Source organism: Strigops habroptila, chromosome 1 (assembly GCF_004027225.2).
Source record: "Strigops habroptila isolate Jane chromosome 1, bStrHab1.2.pri, whole genome shotgun sequence".
Lineage (NCBI taxonomy): Eukaryota > Metazoa > Chordata > Aves > Psittaciformes > Psittacidae > Strigops > Strigops habroptila.
Genome location: NC_044277.2, coordinates 142,320,621 through 142,339,539, shown reverse-complemented (window position 1 = coordinate 142,339,539; position 18,919 = coordinate 142,320,621). Strand labels below are relative to the sequence as shown.

General features: G+C 38.2%; 1 protein-coding gene across 2 annotated transcripts in view; it reads right to left on the bottom strand.

The window, feature by feature from the left end:
- The window catches only part of KIF15 (kinesin family member 15), a 39,749-nt gene that overhangs the window by 19,203 nt on the left and 1,627 nt on the right, over positions 1-18,919 (bottom strand). For both annotated transcript variants that reach the window (XM_030479278.1, XM_030479270.1), the window contains exons 2-17: positions 17,975-18,014; positions 16,480-16,663; positions 15,183-15,259; positions 14,021-14,058; positions 12,998-13,095; positions 12,445-12,624; positions 11,120-11,329; positions 10,899-11,024; positions 9,674-9,796; positions 8,942-9,062; positions 6,595-6,686; positions 5,475-5,684; positions 4,224-4,401; positions 3,676-3,817; positions 700-841; positions 234-434 (exon numbers count right to left, since the gene is read on the bottom strand). In XM_030479278.1, coding sequence (XP_030335138.1) covers positions 234-434; positions 700-841; positions 3,676-3,817; positions 4,224-4,401; positions 5,475-5,684; positions 6,595-6,686; positions 8,942-9,062; positions 9,674-9,796; positions 10,899-11,024; positions 11,120-11,329; positions 12,445-12,624; positions 12,998-13,095; positions 14,021-14,058; positions 15,183-15,259; positions 16,480-16,663; positions 17,975-18,014 — 2,162 coding nt within the window. The remainder of the gene's footprint in view (positions 1-233; positions 435-699; positions 842-3,675; positions 3,818-4,223; positions 4,402-5,474; positions 5,685-6,594; positions 6,687-8,941; positions 9,063-9,673; positions 9,797-10,898; positions 11,025-11,119; positions 11,330-12,444; positions 12,625-12,997; positions 13,096-14,020; positions 14,059-15,182; positions 15,260-16,479; positions 16,664-17,974; positions 18,015-18,919) is intronic.

Genomic DNA, 18,919 nt, shown 5'->3' with positions numbered 1-18,919 from the left:
ATATATATATATATACACACAATCTTTTTAAGTACAATTATGTGTATATATATATATATATACACACACACAGACATGTATAATTAGAAATCTGTTTAGCAAAGCCTTAAGTACTGATCAAGTGCTTCAGTTTCCCATGCAAAAGAAAACACGTTTGGTGAGGGGGCCACTATTTCATACCAAACCCCACTTTAGAATACACATACACATCAGTTTTTATTCACAACACTCACCTGTGCCTCTTTGAGCTCCTCAACCATAGCCTCATATGCTTGTTGTTCATTCACCTCTGGAGAAGCTGGCTCTTTCAAAACATCATCCATCACCTCTTCAGAACACTGAAAAGCTTCAGACTGATGACCTAAGACCTCCGGGCTGATTCGCGGCACTAGGCGAGACCTCAGCTGGTAAGCTTTTGATGGAGTGGTTATGATCTGATATAAAGATTACAAAGCAGAACACCAAAATAAGATACTCAAAGTGCTTAGTTCTACACCACTAAGCTTTTCAGTGTCATCTGATTACAGTAGCAGTCAGTCAGTATTCCAGAACAAAAAAAAGCATCAGATCTGGTTTATCCCATATGGATTACATGCCAGAATGCTAGTTAGGTTAAGGGATCATACAAATAAAAGTCTTTGTGTTCTCACCCAACTCGGGTGTAAGTACGCGTGGTTTTAAAGAAACTTCTTCCCATACCTTCAGAGTTTCTCTGTGTAGCTTGTGTAACTGAGAGACTTCTAGGCGCTTGCTTGCTTTGGTTGCCTCCAGAATGTTTTCAAGATGTTGGTTTGCTTTCCGAAGGGACTGAAGCTCTGATTCCATTTCCATATGCTTTTTCCTGTTTAAGAAGTATTTTACTACTGTCAAAACCACTCCATCAATATGTACCCCCATCAGGAAGAATAAGCTGCAGTATTGCCAAGGAGCAAGCTGAAGCTGAACGCTTGCCCAAACACTGAAATACGTTATTTTGAGAAGAAAGCCACCACTGCTGTATTAAAAAGTAAAAAGAAACATAAAATGACAAAGCTAGGAGGCTTCTTGGTGCTTGCATAATGAAGCAAGCAGATGGAGAACTAAACATGTCAGGAAAAAGTCCATTACATGGTAAGAAATAAGCTGAGAGCTCTGCAATTCCTTTGCTGAGAATGTGGTATCACCCATACCAATATGGTTTTAAGCTTTAAAAATGTTACCCAGTTACATGAGAAGGCTGAACTGGTGCTTGCCAGGATTAAAGAAATTCCTTTAAAGATGTATTTTGGAAGTGTTGCTCTGTTAAGATTACTCTGCCCTCTAAGAGTGCTTTAACTGAAATCTAACAGTTAAGCAGAAACGTAGGAATGATTTTCATAAGGTATTTCCGCAGAGCTACGTGCTGACACAGTGATAGTTGGCCCTGCTAACACAATTGTAGGGTCGAAGTCTACAAACAAAAGGAAATACACTATTTCATCTTTTGGCAGCTTAATGCTATCACTTATCCTCCCTTTTTTAGCATCCGCAACAAAACTTATGGAACCGGGCAGAACTTCAGTTCTGACTGCTATTGGACAACAGAAGCATTAGGATACATTGAGTCAGTCTGCAAAATTGTTCAAGTTTACTCATTCAGTTACAGCATATAATTACACTTATCATAGAATCATAGAATCGTAAGGGTTGGAAAGGACCTTAAGATCATCTAGTTCCAACCCCCCTGCCATGGGCAGGGACACCTTGCCCTAAACCACGTGGTTCGAGGCTCTGTCCAACCTGGCCTTGAACACCGCCAGGGATGGAGCATCCACAACCTCCCTGGGCAACCCATTCCAGTGCTTCACCACCCTCACTGTAAAGAACTTCTTCCTTATATCTAATCTAAACTTCCCCTGTTTAAGTTTGAACCCATTACCCCTTGTCCTGCCACTACAGTCCCTAAGGAAGAGTCCCTCCACAGCATCCTTGTAGACCCCCTTCAGATACTGGAAGGCTGCTATGAGGTCACCACGCAGCTTCTCTTCTCCAGGCTGAACAGCCCCAACTTTCTCAGCCTGTCTTCATACGGGAGGTGCTCCAGCCCTCTTATCATCCTCATGGCCCTCCTCTGGACTCGCTCCAACAGCTCCATGTCCTTTTTATGTTGAGGACACCAACTGTACACAGTACTCCAAGTGAGGTCTCACGAGAGCAGAGTAGAGGGGCAGGATCACCTCCTTTGACCTGCTGGTCACGCTTCTTTTGATGCAGCCCAGGATACGGTTGGCTTTCTGGGCTGCAAGCGCACACTGCCGGCTCATGTTCAGCTTCTCGTCAACCAACACCCCCAAGTCCTTTTCTGCAGGGCTGCTCTGAATACTCTGTTTACTTGAATGTAAAAGGAAGCATCCAGTTACTCTGAAACTGGAAACATGTTTAAAATTCAGTGGAATCTAGAGATGGATCCAGAGGCTCAAAAGCACACTGCTGTTTGACTGCCCTCCACTAAGAAAATGTGGGTAAGTGATATACAAATGCATTCATACTATCAAGAGTGCAAGACCTGCACAAAACATGGAATACATAAAATAGGAATACACTGAGTGAGCAGGAAAATAAACTAATTAATCTGTGAAGATATAAATAAACCATTGTAACTAATGATGCAGGACAATTGATGGATTGGTAATGTTACAATCTGAGTTTAGGATTTATAAAGCTCATAGGATTTGCTACACAGAAATCTAAGACTAAAAAATAGATTTGTACAATTGGCTTCCAGGTTTCCATTGTGTTTATTGGAAATGCAATTATTTTCCTTGTATCTCCAGTGACAGGACCTAAAGTTTTCAGAAATGCTGTTGATCAAGTTAAGCCAGGTATTATTCACCTGTATTTGAAGGTATTACACAGGCTTTCTGCATTATCTTGTGCTGCCGTCAAGGAGAACCATGACAATAAATTCTTTACTACATTAGTAAGGATAAAGTAGACTCTTATCTCATGTTTAGGTGCCAAAGCAAATGGATGTGAATGAATTATTGACACCGTATCTTTGTTCTTATGTGAATTAGATCCCTGTTTCATGAACAGGTCTCAAGATAGTGGTATTATTGCTTTCTTAAATATCTTTGCAGCAGAGAGAAAAAATTAACTCGTGGCTTAGCCAAGATTTTCTGGGGTGCCTGGATTCTACTTTATGGTGGCTTAAGCTTGCAATCTTAAAGATGTTATATTAGAAACTACTGTTGCACTAAAACAAAACCCTCAAAATATGCCCCCAGGCCCCACCAATTCCTAGTTCCTGTCACTGCTTCCATCTGAAAAATACTTGCTCAGCATGGAAACTAAGCCAGACTCTCCCTGTCCTGTTAAAGCAGGTGACTGTCAGAATTCCAGGGCATGTTCATTCCCTGCATGTTGTGAAGCATTGGTTTTGCCTCTTAGCATAAAGAAGAGCTTTTGGAAAGACAAAGAAATCTGCAGCAGTGCAGATGTACCTTCAGATTGCACCATGGTTGTATCCTAGTCTATGAATAACTGAGTTCAATAGGAACATTCTCTGTGTTCATGCCATTTATCTTATCCTGGCCCTCTCTTACATGCAAGGAAAATACTTAGACTGTATATTCAGGATCTGAGACTAGCTTTTAAAAATCAATACAAGTAATGAAGACATTTAATGAAAGACATTTCTGTACTGTTTTGTCTCACTTGGTTAGGTCTTTAAATTCTTCATATTCTTGTTTTGAAGTTGCCAGTTCACTCTGAGTCTGTAGCAGACGTGCTTTCAGCCTTTCAACAGATGCCAGCGAGTTGCCTTCCACTGATATGGTGGTGGAATATAAATGATGACCTAAAGAACAAACATATACCCCCTGAAATCATGTATCTTAAGTTTTACTAAAATGATAGTATTTGTAGCCTTTTGAACAGCAATTGAGAATGAAAAAACATGGGTATTAGCTACAGCCCACATGAAAAAAGCAGAATAGTTCATATTACTGCAGCTTTTATGACAACTAAAGACAGCAAAATGGCATCGTGGTGGTGTTCACAAGATGCACCAGAATTCAAATTCCCTATTGCTGTATTTGCTTGAAGGCCAATGCGAATAAAATGATGTAAACTGGTTTTATCAGTCTTCAGGTACCACTTTGAAGAAGGCAAAAATACATCGAGACAGACATTTTCAACACTATGCTGCACATAACAGAAATTCAGCTAAGTAAGCTTACTGTAAAACATGAGCATATTTTTACCTCCAGTATTTTTCTCTGTGGCCGAAGCTTCTGAGAAAGCTTTTTCCAATTCCACTATTGTGTTGGCATCAATTTCTTGAGCCTTTTTAACTGATTGCAAAGAACGAAGTTTTTTGTTCTCCTCTCTGAGGTTATAGTTCTCCATGGCATATTTTGCAATCTGTGGGTGTTGTTCCACCTGTGATAAGCAGTATTTTATTTAACAGGTTTTACTTTCCAGACAATGCTATACAGATCTAGCATACACATACATATTAGAGGTATGGTTGCACTAGTACCTTTAATAAGCATTAATTGTAATGGAAGAGGAAAAAAAGATATTTCATGCAGTGGTTAAAACCACCCCAATTTTTTGTTTGTTAATTTTCTTACTCCCATGGAGTCTGCTCTTACAAAAAAGACAGTGGGTTTACATTTGATATCTTTAGGCTTTAACTGACAATAAAGTAATAGCAGCTTTTCTTGCTGCTCTTGATATCCATTTTCAGTTTTAGCTTTGACTTTAACACTGTCCCTGCATGCCATAGAAATGTTTCTATAGTCCTTTATGGATGTCCTGATTTGTGTACTCCCCCTCCCTTCAGTTCAGAGCTCAGTTACGAGCTACAGATTCAAGCTAGTCTTGTAATACATCTATTCCTTTTTCCTACTGGTGCTTAGAGATTGTTTTTAAAGAATCTGCCTTCTCTCTTAAGCTTCTTTGTTCTTCAAAACTGCTTCATAAGTGATACCACACCTAACATACCTGAATAACCTGAAGTCTCCTCTCCTGAGCCTTAGCTATGTACTTTGCTACTTGCCTTCCTCAAACAGCTCCAGGACTGCATCATTCCTGAACGGCCCATGCAGCATCTGTGTTCTTATCCTTCAGAAACCTGCTGTATTACTTGCATCCTGCTATTTTTCCCTTTCAACAGATGTCTTGGACATTAAAGTCTCCCATAAGAATGAGGATTCGTAATTTGGAGACTTCCTTCAGTAGGACACTCAGTCCTCTACCTAACCTACATCAAGTGGCCTGTAGCAGCTCCCACCATGACATCACCCTTACCAACCTTTCCTCTTAGGCAAACTCACTCACAACCTCTAAACCCACCCATTCCATAGCCAAATTCCATGCACTTGAGATGCTTCTATAAAGGAAACCACCACCCATCCTCTTCTTTCCAGCCTGTTCTTCCTAAAAAGCCTGTATCCACCCATCACATGAGCTATTCTCACAAAAGAAAATTGCTCTAGAAAAGAACTTACCTGTTCTCTGAGCATCTGCAATTCCTCCCTCAGTTCACTGAAGAGATCATCTTGCTCTTCTGGCAATAAGCTTCCACCAGTCTCTTTATGTAATCGCTCCAAGCGAACAATATGGTTTTCACGGAATTTAACTATCATTTTATTGGATTGAATAAATTTCTCCTTCTTGGTACACAGGTCTTCTAGTTGAGCAATTTTTTCTAGCAAATTCTTAGAAAGTACATATACAGATCAGTGAAAAAGTCATGGTCACACTAGATGAATTTCTAAGGTGCACATATCACATACACACAGACAAATCATAACTCAGTCAATAGTAATTTTGTGAAATACAGACTATCATTTGCAGCAGATTCACAGAGAGCAACAGCTCATACTGAGAACCCACACTGCTCGCTATACTGGAAGAGCTTTACTTCATCCAGTTACTTTGTTCCATCCCTGGCAGTGTTCAAGGCCAGGTTGGACAGAGCCTTGGGTGACATGGTCTAGTGTGAGGTGTCCCTGTCCATGGCAGGGGGTTGGAGCTGGATGATCTTAAGGTCCTTTCTAACTCAAACAAATCTATGATGCTATGATTCTATACTTAGAAACTCCAATATGACTTGGTAGATTAGTTATTCAGTACAGCACATCAGATGCACCCCTAGAGTTCTGGTTTCAGTTGATTTTCTTAAATTATCTATTTGGGCTGATTCAGTAGTGCACCATGACAAGAAATGGGGATGACTGGGAGGTTTGCTTCAAACACACTGTAGATCCACACACTCAAAGTTCAGGAAAAGAGAAGTTTGTTGTTCTGGTCAATTACTGGGATTTTCTAATTAAAAAAAACCAACCTACCCCCTAAAACTAAACATACTATGAAAGCTCTCCCATGGCTTGTCTGAATTTGAAAGATAGAAGAGAATCACAGAATTGTTCAGGTTGGTCAAAACCTTTAAGATCAAGTCCAGCTGTTGGCAATTGATCTGCAGATTTTATCTTGACTGTCATTTGACCAAGTTCCCTTGTTACCAAACCTTACTATTTTCAGACAGAATATTTTTATTCAAAACCAAGGAAAAATCATCAAGAGAGTGAGTTTCAACATCAAGCACTTAAAAATATGCTTTCATACCTTCTTTTCACCTTCTGATTTCTCCCAGAACAACATTGCTTCAAGAAACTTATTCATGTAATTTAGGTGGTTGTTTCCCTTTTCAACAGCACCTGTAAGGTAAGTCAAGGAAATAAATACCACATTTATTAAAATATCAGTTCACCAGGTTTCCCTATATACATAATGTGATGGTTGTGTAAAGAAAATTTAAATCCATTCATTGAACAGTATAATTCCTCTACAAGGATCACGAGCCATACCCAGAGCAAGGAATTTTAGACAGTAAATCCTAGTCACCTGCAAGTGCTGATAAAGAACACAGTCAATATACTTAACTGTATAAGTAAAATTGTTCAGGCATGAAGTGGCTTTACAATGAACTTCTATTAAACTGAAAGAATCAGTCTGTTCAGCAGAGTATATTTATAAAATGCAAAACCCCTCTGAAATTAATTTGATAACACTAAGCCATTATTTAGCATTATTACTGCAGTTTGTACATATTAAAAGTGGACTAACTGGTTTAGGAGAAGGAAATTCAGGAAAAGCTTGAATTAAGTAGACAGTGATTTAATCTGGAAGGGAAGTGTCCACACAAGGGAATAAAAAGGCTTAACTAATCCACTTTAGATATTAATTCAAAATAGCATTCCTGCCTATCCTCACACATGCAAGACTACTTATTTATGGAATATCCTCCTGTTTTTAAAGTAGCCAGCAAGCAGATTTCTTATTTGTGTGATCAAATATTACAAACACAATTCAACTGCATAGACAAACACAGCTCTGATGAACTGGGTTCTGCTTAAAACCTCTCTTCAGCGTTTAAGCATCACCACTTGCTTTGCCTCAGAACTCTATCACATGTCTAAATATTTTTCAGTCCTCTGTCAATATTCATGTATTCATGGACAATGATTCAGTGTCCCACATAATGACTGACTTGTTTTACTGGTGTATGCTAACACAGAGGTTTTATTTCCTTCAGAAAACTCAACCACAGATGCTTTATACAAGACAAGTCTTTCAACTTTTGCGATCACTTCTATTGCTGTATCTTCTATTTCTTGGCAAGATCAGGAAAGAGTTGACTCAGCAAGATAGAAGAGTTGCAAGACCAAGTTTACTACTTCATTATCAAAATTACACAGTAGCATATTTCAGAGAGAGGTATGCACATTAGAAAGCTGTGCTGGAATCTATATTGCAGATACAATGGTCTAGGGAAAAGCTGCTGGTAGAAAACAATTACATAAACCCCCAATTAATATCTTGCATTGAAATAGATCTTTTATTGAAATTTATTGAAGGTAAACATCCTTCTTAGGATCTTCCCGAAGGGGCAAGAACAGAAGAGGGGAAAAAAACCCAGTCCTGAGTTTAAAAATGCAGCATTATCAACACCATAATGCCCTCCCTGACCTAAACGTACAATCACATGTAAACTTTTGGTTACTTAGAGGATTAGGCAGCATACCTCTTACAAACTGGAAGAGTATTCTAGGTATAACAAAACCATAGCCCAGTACATACGCTGTGGTGGTTTGAGCCCAGCTGGTAACTCAGAACCATGCAGCTGCTCGCTCGCTTCCCTCCTTCTTTCCCACCCTGCTCCCAGAGGGATGGGGAGGAGAATGCAAAGAATGTAAATCCCACGGGTTGAGATAAGAACAGTCCAGTAACTAAGGTACAATACAAAACCACTACTGCTACCACCAATAATAATAATAAGGGAAATAGCAAGGGGAGAGAATACAAAACTAAGCAGGGAAGAAAAAACCCAATACACACAAGTGATGCACAATACAATTGCTCAGCACCTGCTGAGTGATACCCAGCCCAACCCAAGCAGCGATCTGGGCCTGCAGGGTGACTCCCCCCAGTTTCTATACTGGGCATGATGTGCTGTGGTATGGAATACCCCTTTGGCTAGTTCAGGTCTGGCCCCTGTCTCTCCTTCCTCCCAGCTTCTTGTGCCCCTTCTCACTGGCAGAGCATGAGACTGAAAAGTTCTTGATCGGGGTAAGCGCTGCTGAGCAACAACTAAAATATCGATGTGTGATCAGTGGTGTTCTCAGACTAAAGCCCAAACACAGCACTGCACCAGCTGCTACAAAGGAGAAGAGTAACTTACAGCTGAACCCAGGACAATACACTTATAAGAGGAAGAAAATAAAAATAACATTAACAATATCTGCAAAATATTCTGTACAAACACAGGCAATGGGATCCATAAGACAAAGGTAACCTCTGTAGGTCAGTTCCTACAAAAATACTAGTTGCTCAGAAACTTTGAATTACATAAGGCTCCAACACTGTAGGCTACCAAAGTAGGAAGTTTTCTTCCCTCACTCCCAACTCTTACCTTGTGACACAGAAATATGCATAGATGGCACTGAAGTAAGTTGAGCAAGCTGCTCCTTCAACTTCTTGACCTCAGCTTGCAGCTGGCTCACATTTCCTTGTGTGTCTTCATTTACCACAGCCTTTCACAAATATGTTAACAGAAAATTACTAAAGGTACAAATAGAAGTCTTACAGGATAAGAGAAAACAAACAAAGCAGCAGAACTCCTTTTTTTAAGGTTAAAATGGTTAAAAATATTACTGTTTTCTGTAGAATTTTTTCTGGAGCTTTCTGACCAGCAAAGCATTATACATTGAAGGCAGCAGTGTCCAGCCAGATGCCAACATGCTTTCAAAAACCATTCATGAGAAATTACATTTGGGTAGTGGCATATATAAGAAGTAGATGCACTGAAATACCAGTGAATCCAATTTTTTTTTAATGACAATTTCATTACTTTTTCTAATGAAGTGCTCTGAGAACAAGCAATGAATACACACTATTATCAGCCACTCCCTAGTCCCCCAGCTGCTGTACTCCATAAGCAAAAGCAAACAAGTACTTTGCAAATATAATTTGCTGTAAAATATATCTAGGAAAACAAATTTAGTGTTTTAACTTCAGTTATATGCACTGAAATTAGTGAAAGCAGAATAATATTTCAAAGAGGCCTCCCTGTTCTGCAAATGTGTAGTTTAAATGACAAGAAATTGTTTGTTGCAACGATAAAGACATTGAGTCACTCTCTTACCTTGTTTTTAATCAACTTTGCTCGCTGAGCAAAATTAAGAGTGGACAGTGTTTCACCAAAGCACCTGGATCCTGGATGAACATTTGCGATTATACAAGTTTTTGCATTACCACCAAGGGAATCCTGTTTAAAAACACAGAAGTCAACCTTAGTAGATATTTCACTTTAATCTTGGTAAGCAGATTGGTATTCAGACTATTATCTGTTGACTGTTCCAACCTATCTTGTGGTGGCAACTGCCAAAGAAAAACCCAAGCCAACAGATTCTTGACCAAAGATATAAAAGGAACCTCTCCTTTTTACATGCATGTTTTCATGTATTTCCATGCTGTTAAACAAGTAGCTCAAATCTCTACTGAAGGCAGCAGTTATACCCAAGACTAAGTCTAATACTATCAAAGTAGCCCACAAGCCTCAACAGCATTCTCTCTCCCTACTAGAGAAGGTAATTTTTTGTGGACATCTTTACAGCACAGCCACCTAAAAAGAACATAACCACTTAAAGTAACAGCTCATACAGCTGCAATTCCCTTCCAATTTTGATGTATTTTGGGTTGCATTGAAAGAACATAGCTCTTCAGAGGCTCATGATTCTAAGATATACATAGAACAAGGATGGAAAGATTGGGAAATTTAGCTATGATCACAACAACACTGAGTTGTAACACAAATACTGTATTTGGTACAAGCATTATAACACAAAAAATATGTTACAGGTATTCACTTCTGTTCACAGCATTTTGATGAGTGCGCGTGTCCAACAAATCTTTAACTGTTTCCATCTTTGTTTTCTGTTCACTGTGAAAAGAGCCCATAAGCTCCCAGGTAGGAAACTGTAAATGTACCTAATTCTTAACATCATACTGACATTTAGCACATGTAGACTAATCCTGAAAATTCTTTCAAACATTTCAACACATCTCTAAATGCTATACTGATGCAGACTATTTCCCATATTATAGGGATGAAAACATATACTTTTTCTTTAAAACTTGCAAATATGGATTTAGTCTCATAATCTCCTATTAAATTCGTCTACAGCAATAAATCTACTGGAAGCCTGCTTAGGTAAAAAGATACTTTTCAAGCTCTCTACCACCTGCCCAATATTGAAACTTATCTTTAATGTACCCGAATTCAGCTTTTTAAGGCGAAAAAAACCATTCCAAGCAAGTATTTTTTGTACATCGCAAGTAGCATGTAAAATCCAGAAGGCATGTATTACCCGTAACAGAAAAGTGAGCTTGGAATCCCGGTAACAAACGTGCCTCTGTTTTCCATTACCAATATCAACAAGAGCTGTCATTACTTGGCTCAGGCAACTTAGTGATCGATTTATGTTACCTGCTTCCTAAAAAAGAGAGAGTAAAGGTGAATGGATTTGGTGGATGGAACAGGGCAATACATCTGAAAGGAGAAATATACCACAGCTTTTACAGAACTAACCTTTAATCTCATTCCTGCTGTATGGGTGTCTTTCTGTCTCTCAGATCCTGCCAAGTCTACTAGGTTGAGCAGGGAAGAACGAATGTTAACCACCTCATTGTTTTTCTCCATGGATTCCACTGTGACAGTGAAAACTGCATGTGATCTTGAGGATTCTCTGTTCATTGAGGTTGATGCTACACGACGGTTTCTCCAGCCCATACTTAATACCTAAGAATGAAAAAGGTATCTAATGATAGCAAGTATCTCAGACTGTACTCAGTATTCACTCACAGTAGTAAGCGTATTTCAGAGCAACAGCTTCCAAAATCTCAAGGACTTCTCTAATTTTCTTCCAATAAACTGTTTTAAAAGTGAAAAAAACCATAGCTGCACTCAAGCTTAATAAAACCACTAATTATAATATTCACTTCTTTCCTCCAAGAATGCTATTGCTGGTGCAAAGTATAATGCATCCAATACTGGTGCATGTTAGCAGTACACAAGTTAATAATTACAGAAATACTATGCATATGTGTCTCATTCACGGAGAAATAAACCTGACAATTTCAAGAGCATATATGCTGTCTAAGTAGCAGGAGATGTATTTTTCCGTTATTTCATACATGTAGGGCAAACATTAGGGAAAGATTAATGTAATTGCAATTCAGGTATTCCAAAATCCAGAGCTATATGACTTGCTCTTGTGAGACCCCACTTGGAGCACTTTGTGTAGTTCTAGTGTCCTCAACATAAGAAGGACATGGAGCTGTTGGAGCAAGTCCAGAGGAGGCCATGGAGATGATCAGGGGCTGGAGCACCTCTCGTATGAAGACAGGCTGAGAACATTGGGGCTGTTCAGCCTGGAGAAGAGAAGCTGCATGGAGACCTCAGAGCAGCTTCCAGTGTCTGAAGGGGCTACAAGGATGCTGGAGAGTCCTCTTCATCTTGGACTGTAGCGATAGGACAAGGGGTGATGAGTTCAAACTGAAACAGGGGAAGTTCAGGTTAGATCTAAGGCAGAAGTTCTTCCCTGTGAGGGTGCTGAGGTGCTCTCAGGTTGCCCAGAGAAGTGGTGAATGTTCCATCCCTGGTAGTGTCCAAGGCCAGGTTGGACAGAGCCTTGGGTGATATGGTCTTCAGGTCCTTTCCAACCCAAACCATTCTATGATTCTATGTGTGGAATAGGCAGGAAGCATTATCTAGAAACAGCTTTTTTACAGTGTTTTTCAGTGCATGGAGACAGGGAAAGAGAGTGTCGGGGGAAGTGTGCAAAAAAAAAAAAAAAAAATCAGAGGAATATTTACCAAATAAGCATCAAAACATTAAAAAGTGACAAAAAATACCTGGTATGCTTCAGCAGCAGATGACAACACCTGTTCAACAGCCCCATCAACAAAGACTCCCTTGTTGATGTGTTCTCTGAGAAGGAGTCCAGCTGAAGCAGAATCTAGCAAGTCAAATATCTGTTCATTGTAGATTTCAATAAATGAGCATTTGCAGAGAAAACTCTTTCCACCACCAGCCTGAAAAACACAGTAATTTACACTATAAACAGATTGGTTTTATTAAGTCTGGCATTGCATGGCAGCAAGTCTCTTTTTACACATATCTAAAGCTACTTGTTTGTGTATGTATTCTGCATACTGTACATTCCCAATGCCCAGATGACAACCAACATCCAGAAACCTAGATGCATTTTTAGACTCAAAATATAAGCACACTTGGGTCTGAAGAAAGCACTATAATTTGGTAGAGTACGAGCAGCTTGTGTTTCTCATCAAGAAATCTAACACAAGATGGCAATAATCCTGGAAACTTCACTTACCAAAGAGCCATAGCTAATCTTTAATGTAAGACATGACTTTCATTGCAGTAAGAAGTATAAGATAAATGTACCTTTTCTTTTTCACGTTCAATTAGAAAAAATAAGTATTCAAAGCTCCGTGGAATGACACCCCTCAGACTGTGAGTGAAATTACCAGATTCAGATGGTCCTAAAGAGATTTGGAATTAAAAAGAAGAATTGTTACTACTTGAGAGCAATGGTTGACCTTTTCAAGATGCCATTATAGAAGATTTCAGCAACCACATTTTAGCCCGTTTATGGCAAAACCACAAAAAGAAATGCAATAAAAATCAACTTTCAATATCTAAGATAATATTCCATAATCAGATCCATACATAGTCTATATGATGCTTGCAAAAGTTCATTTTACCTGTCCATAGGTTACCCAAGTCTAAAAGAGAATAATTTCCATAGAAAACATGTACAGATGTGCAGGTATGCCAGTGCAGGTACTTTAACCCTGATTTGAAGATCCAGAAAGTTGGGGTGGAAGATTTGTCCCTATGTTTAGTTAACTCCTATGTGGTCCTCGAATATATGTCAGCTAAACTGGTTTTGGTTATTTCAGTAACTTTCTAATGTCAACCAAAATTATTAATATATTTAAAATCATCACTGTATGAAGAACAAGATTACAAAGGGATCCCTTCCTCTACAGAGGGGCCTCACCTTCCTGGCCAGGTTGGAAGCAGTTATTTTGAAAACCTCAATATATTTTAATATGGAAGCCCCTTGCACACTACAATGTTTTTCTACGCGTGCAAGTGATATCAGCCAAAAACGGAAGCCAACACTAATTTTTGAGAACATTTACTAGAAGTGTTTAACTGGAAAGCTTCTCTCCTGTTAAAAACAGGGCAAAAAAAGGATCCACTTCCTCAAAAAGACAGATGAGAGTACCTACACTTCACTATTTTGATATAAAGCAAAACCAACTGCACTGAGCACTACACCATTTCTTAAACCTTAAAGTTATCTGTAGCAAGACAAAAAACTAAATCATTCCAAGACATTTCAACTCAAGACAAAAAAACACGTTTGGAAACCACTGAAAGATTCTCTTATGCACTTACCCATCATAGTAAAGGTTTTTCCTGACCCAGTCTGGCCACTAATAAAAACAAGGAAAAAAAAAAAAAAAAAGAAAAAAAGAAAAAAAAAAAAAGGAGTCAGATAAAGCTTTATTCTGGTTCTTAGTTTTTCACTAATCTACATTTTTTAAGGAGAATGCAAAGTTTAAAATACTACAGATGCAAGCTGATAAATGAGTCAGCTAAAAAAAGTATACAAATAGAACAGCAAATTTGACCATGAAATTGTTGGATATATCACCTTTTCTCTCCCCCACCACCCACCATTTTCTTCCTTATTTCTGTTCGAAAGGAAAATAAAGGAACTTTATATTAAAACAAAAGTTTTCAAATGTATATTAAGCTATTTTTTGGGTCAGTTTTCCGGTTTTGTGTCACTCAGCTGTGCACATAAACCCAAAATGACAAAAATACTTGTAAGCTGAGTATGCCCCTTTTTAGACCATAGTTATTAATCATGCTAGAGAAACTTCAGGGCAATTTCCCTTCATTTTTCCACATTTTTCTATTGCAACAAAGTAGACTTCCCTTCACAGTTTTGCAAATGCTGTGCTAGGTTAAAAAACTCCAGTAAGGTTTTGATTAGATTGGGCCTTCGACTTAGCGTTTTTGGCCAAAGTGCTTCCTCAGTTTTCCAAAGGAAAAAATATTGAGTTAATATAATGATATTCATGCTACTAGTCATGGATATATTTCTACCTTGAAAGTATTTTGAAAGTTAAAATTATCATTCCTGAGTATTCCCACAGAGAGTTAAGCCTCACTGAAGAGCTCAGCTGGCCAAATATCCAGTTACAGAGGTTTTCAGTATGCCCGCAGTAAAATGGAATGAAAACAAGTAGCCTTCTCCTTACCAATACAATAAAACTTGAAGGTTTTAGTCAAACAGTAAAATTGAAATGAGTTTACAATCCACATTATTGGCCTTACGTATTAGGAGTGTAACACCTACAGACAGATTCCTCTGAAAGAGGAATAAGAAGTACTCTTCATCACTGCAACAACATTCCCTGGGTTGTGCTACACTAAGGAAGCACTTGCAAAGTTTACTGTAACGCCAAGCAGGCTCTGGCACTTAAACCCACAACTACTCATTAACACAGTGCCCTCAAATGGTGCAGTGAAATACCATTAAATGACTTACTATGCAAAGATCGTTCCATTGTAGCCATTCATACAAGATTCAACAATATTTTTGGCCACAGTTGAGAACACTGACTCCTGGGGACAAAGAAAAGAGAAAGCACTTGGCACCACACATTTAAGTCTTGCTTCTATGAGCATTTTATAGGTCATAGCTTTATAATGTATAAAATAGAATCCCAGACTGGTTTGGGTTAGAAATGACCTTAAGATTATCCAGTTCCAAGCCCCTCCACAGGCATGGATGCCTCACACTAGACCAGGGTGCTCAAAGCCCAGCCTTGAACACTTGCATTCCTTAACGTTAGACATGTACCATGATCCCTGGGGTTCTCACAGCAAAACATTACATCCTAAGTCTTTGTGACATAAACCACTCTGAAAAACATTTATTCCTTGATAAACTGAAAGAAAAACCAACAAAACTCAGCATCATGGTAACAGCTTTCAAATAGATATTATACTAATTTTGGCCCAGTGTTTTTGATTATGTCATTTATACCATCAAAATTGAGCCCATGACACTTATCAAATCAAATCACTTATCACATATAGTTAACTTTCAACATCACTTATCACATATAGTTAACTTTCAACATTTGCATTGCAAAATAGCATATTCAACAGGTCTGCCCAACTGTTAACCTCATCTGTTTTCACAGATTTCTCTTAGACCTGCAAGAAGAGCCTAGCTACCAGTAACAGTCTACACTGGGTAGGTTTTGGGGAGTTTTTCGGGCGGGGGGGGGGCTGGTTATTTTAAACAGAAGTTAAAGGGAATTGCACTCTTAGAGGAGTTAAAATTATGTTCAGAATTGCAAGCAATATATTACAGAAATTAAATTGAAGGGGTTTTCTTCCCGTATTACCAGTCCCAGATGAACAATGCATCTGCTTCAAAGGAAAATATAAGAAGGAAATATAACAAATAGGCTATAAACTCATAAGTTCCTAATATACAAATCACATCTTCAATATCAGCTACTGACTGCCAGCTATTTCTATGTTTGTCCCAACAGGCAGGTTTATTTTCTGTCTAAGGTGTTACTGTAGCATTTACAAATAGAAATTCCAATTTTGATGCAAACTTTAAAGAAATTAACAGTTAAAAATACATTAAAACTATTAGAGAGCAGAATTTAGTGCAACATTTCTGTACTATAACTACATATTACCAATCTGACCAGTGTAAAAAATAAGACCTAAAGCATTACACATCTTTACAAAGGTTTAGTATAGCAGTTGCCAGAATTTGAAGAAAAACTGCAATACTATTCCAAGACTCTGGAAGTCATTACCTGTGTTGTTTCCATATTTGCAACATAATCAAAAGTGAAGATCTTTGGCTCAGGCTTCGAATGCAGACGGATGTTTTTTGAGGAAAGAACAGATAAACACAAGCCTTGATGTCCATTGCTTAGGGTGGTTCCCTCTGAAGGGGGACGTACCCTTACACAGACTTTGATAGCATCACCTTCAACACTAAAGGAATATTTATGCATTAGATTACTTCAAAATAGATCTATCAGCTGTTAAATCAGATCACAAAAATCAGATTAAGCACATAAAGTCATACAAAGGTCTCTCCTGAAAATGTACCACTACTAGCTGTAGTAGTAGTATATCGTACACATCAATTCACTGTGTACACATCAATTCACTACAAGCCACAGATTTAATAAAGGTAACAAAGTGGCAGATTTAAAAACAAAGAACATGAAGTTACTGGAATTTACTGCTGTTTCATGTAACCTTAGCTCCAAAAAAACACATTTCACAGTGAACCTGAGATATATAAGACCAGCGTTGTTACAAAGGTTTCCGTAGTTTCTAAGACCATGAGCTTTGGGCATCCTTCTCTCTACTGAAAAAGACTTTACAAATGGAGCAGATGATGCTACATTCCAGCAAGAAAGTTGCTAGCATTTTTCTTTGCTTCTTACAAGAAGGGTAAGAACAACCAATTCTTGATCCATGAGTCCAATGAAGTACAGCAGCACCTATATCTAAAAGCTGCCTAACCTATTTCATTGCGTTTATCAGAAGATGCACCAGTAAATTTAGCCTGAGTAAGTGCATAACTCTGATATTAAAACTTCAAGGAGTTCTGGCATAAACAGCAGTATACAGATATAATATTAAGGAATTCAATTATTACATGAAGTAGTAGCAATCTTGGATTTACTTTACCTCATTCTTTCCCAAAAGGCAGTTACAGCACAAGGGTTTTATAACTGTTACTGATTTTTAGTTTTGGCAAACAAGAGAAAGGAACAGAATAGTTTTAAAACTAGGGGAAGTATGACTGAAGTGTGGGGTAGCGGAGTGGCAGAGAAAAGGGCTAAAAAATAACAGGAAGCAGCTGATAAAGAGATGATATACTGGATTTAAGACACACCACACTAACTTGCTGCATATCTTTTCACTAGATAATCTTATTCTCAGTTGTGGCAGAAACTGTTTATATTTGGAGGGGGCCTTTTTGGTTTAGCTATGGAATTCCTCACAGAATTAAAGTTCCTCATGGAATATCTCCTCAGGTGAGTTCTAGAGTCCAACTGCAGTTAGTGGAGAAATAAGAACTTAATGCACGGCAGCATTCCAAGAGGAATCTGACACCTCAGAACAACACTTACTAAACCTGTATGGAAGTTAGGAAAGAAAGGCAACAATCTTGTGCAGGAAAACACTGAAAGAAAAGCTTTAAGTTATTTCACAGTTATAGTAGGTGTTGTTTGCACTTTTTATGCAATGTGATTATTCATATATGCAAACTGTCCAATACTACTTTACCTAGATGTGTTCAAAGGCAGTGCAGAGTCCCGTAAATCTCCTAGAAAATAAAAGTGAAAGACACACATAAGAATTAAACGAGATAAAATTATTGCTCAAAAAAACCCCCATTTAAATAGAAAATATTTTAGAAATAGAAAATGAGGGAGATAAATGGAGAGCCTTACAAATAATTGCTTCATGCATGAATCAGAACTGCACAACAATAATAAGTAACTGTCTTCCCTTGGCAGAAAGTTCGTAATTTCTTGCAAAGGTAGAGAAAACTCTAGTCCTGCAGTGTGAGTAGTGAGGCTCTCAACATATATAAGGGTCTGCAAGTGTTTTGGAGAATTAGGAATGTGGATACTAACAGTATTATATATTCCAATTCTATTTTAAAACTACTAACTCACTGCAGGTAAAACAACAACACAACAGGAAATAGTTTTACTGACATTGCTGCAAAACCTCAACTTCCTAAACCTGCACAGCTGAACAGCTTTCACTTTTATTTATCAAGGTAGTTATATTCCTTTCGTTCTTCTGAAGTAACAGAGAGCCCTCTAATGCATAAAGGTCTCCTTCAGGTATCAGCATCATTTTGCACAGCTTCACATTTCAAGGAGATGTATTACCCCGTAGGTAGATAGTGTTACTTATCTTTTACTTAAGGGTGACTCTGACATGAAATTATTTCACACAGGTTATTCAAAATATTAACATAATCAGATGTAAAAAATAAGTAAAGTGACAATGAAAGATTTACCAAAGTATTCCAATAATAAAGACCTTATAATGTGTCCAAGAGTGCAGAGGTTTTGTTGTAAGAGGATTCCTTTACAAGTGGAATTAAGAAAGATGTGCAAAGATACTAACCTTCTCGTTAACATTAATACTACACAAATACCTCGCTGCTGCTGTGTGAGCCTACCTGCTTTCATAGAACCATGGAATGCACCGGGT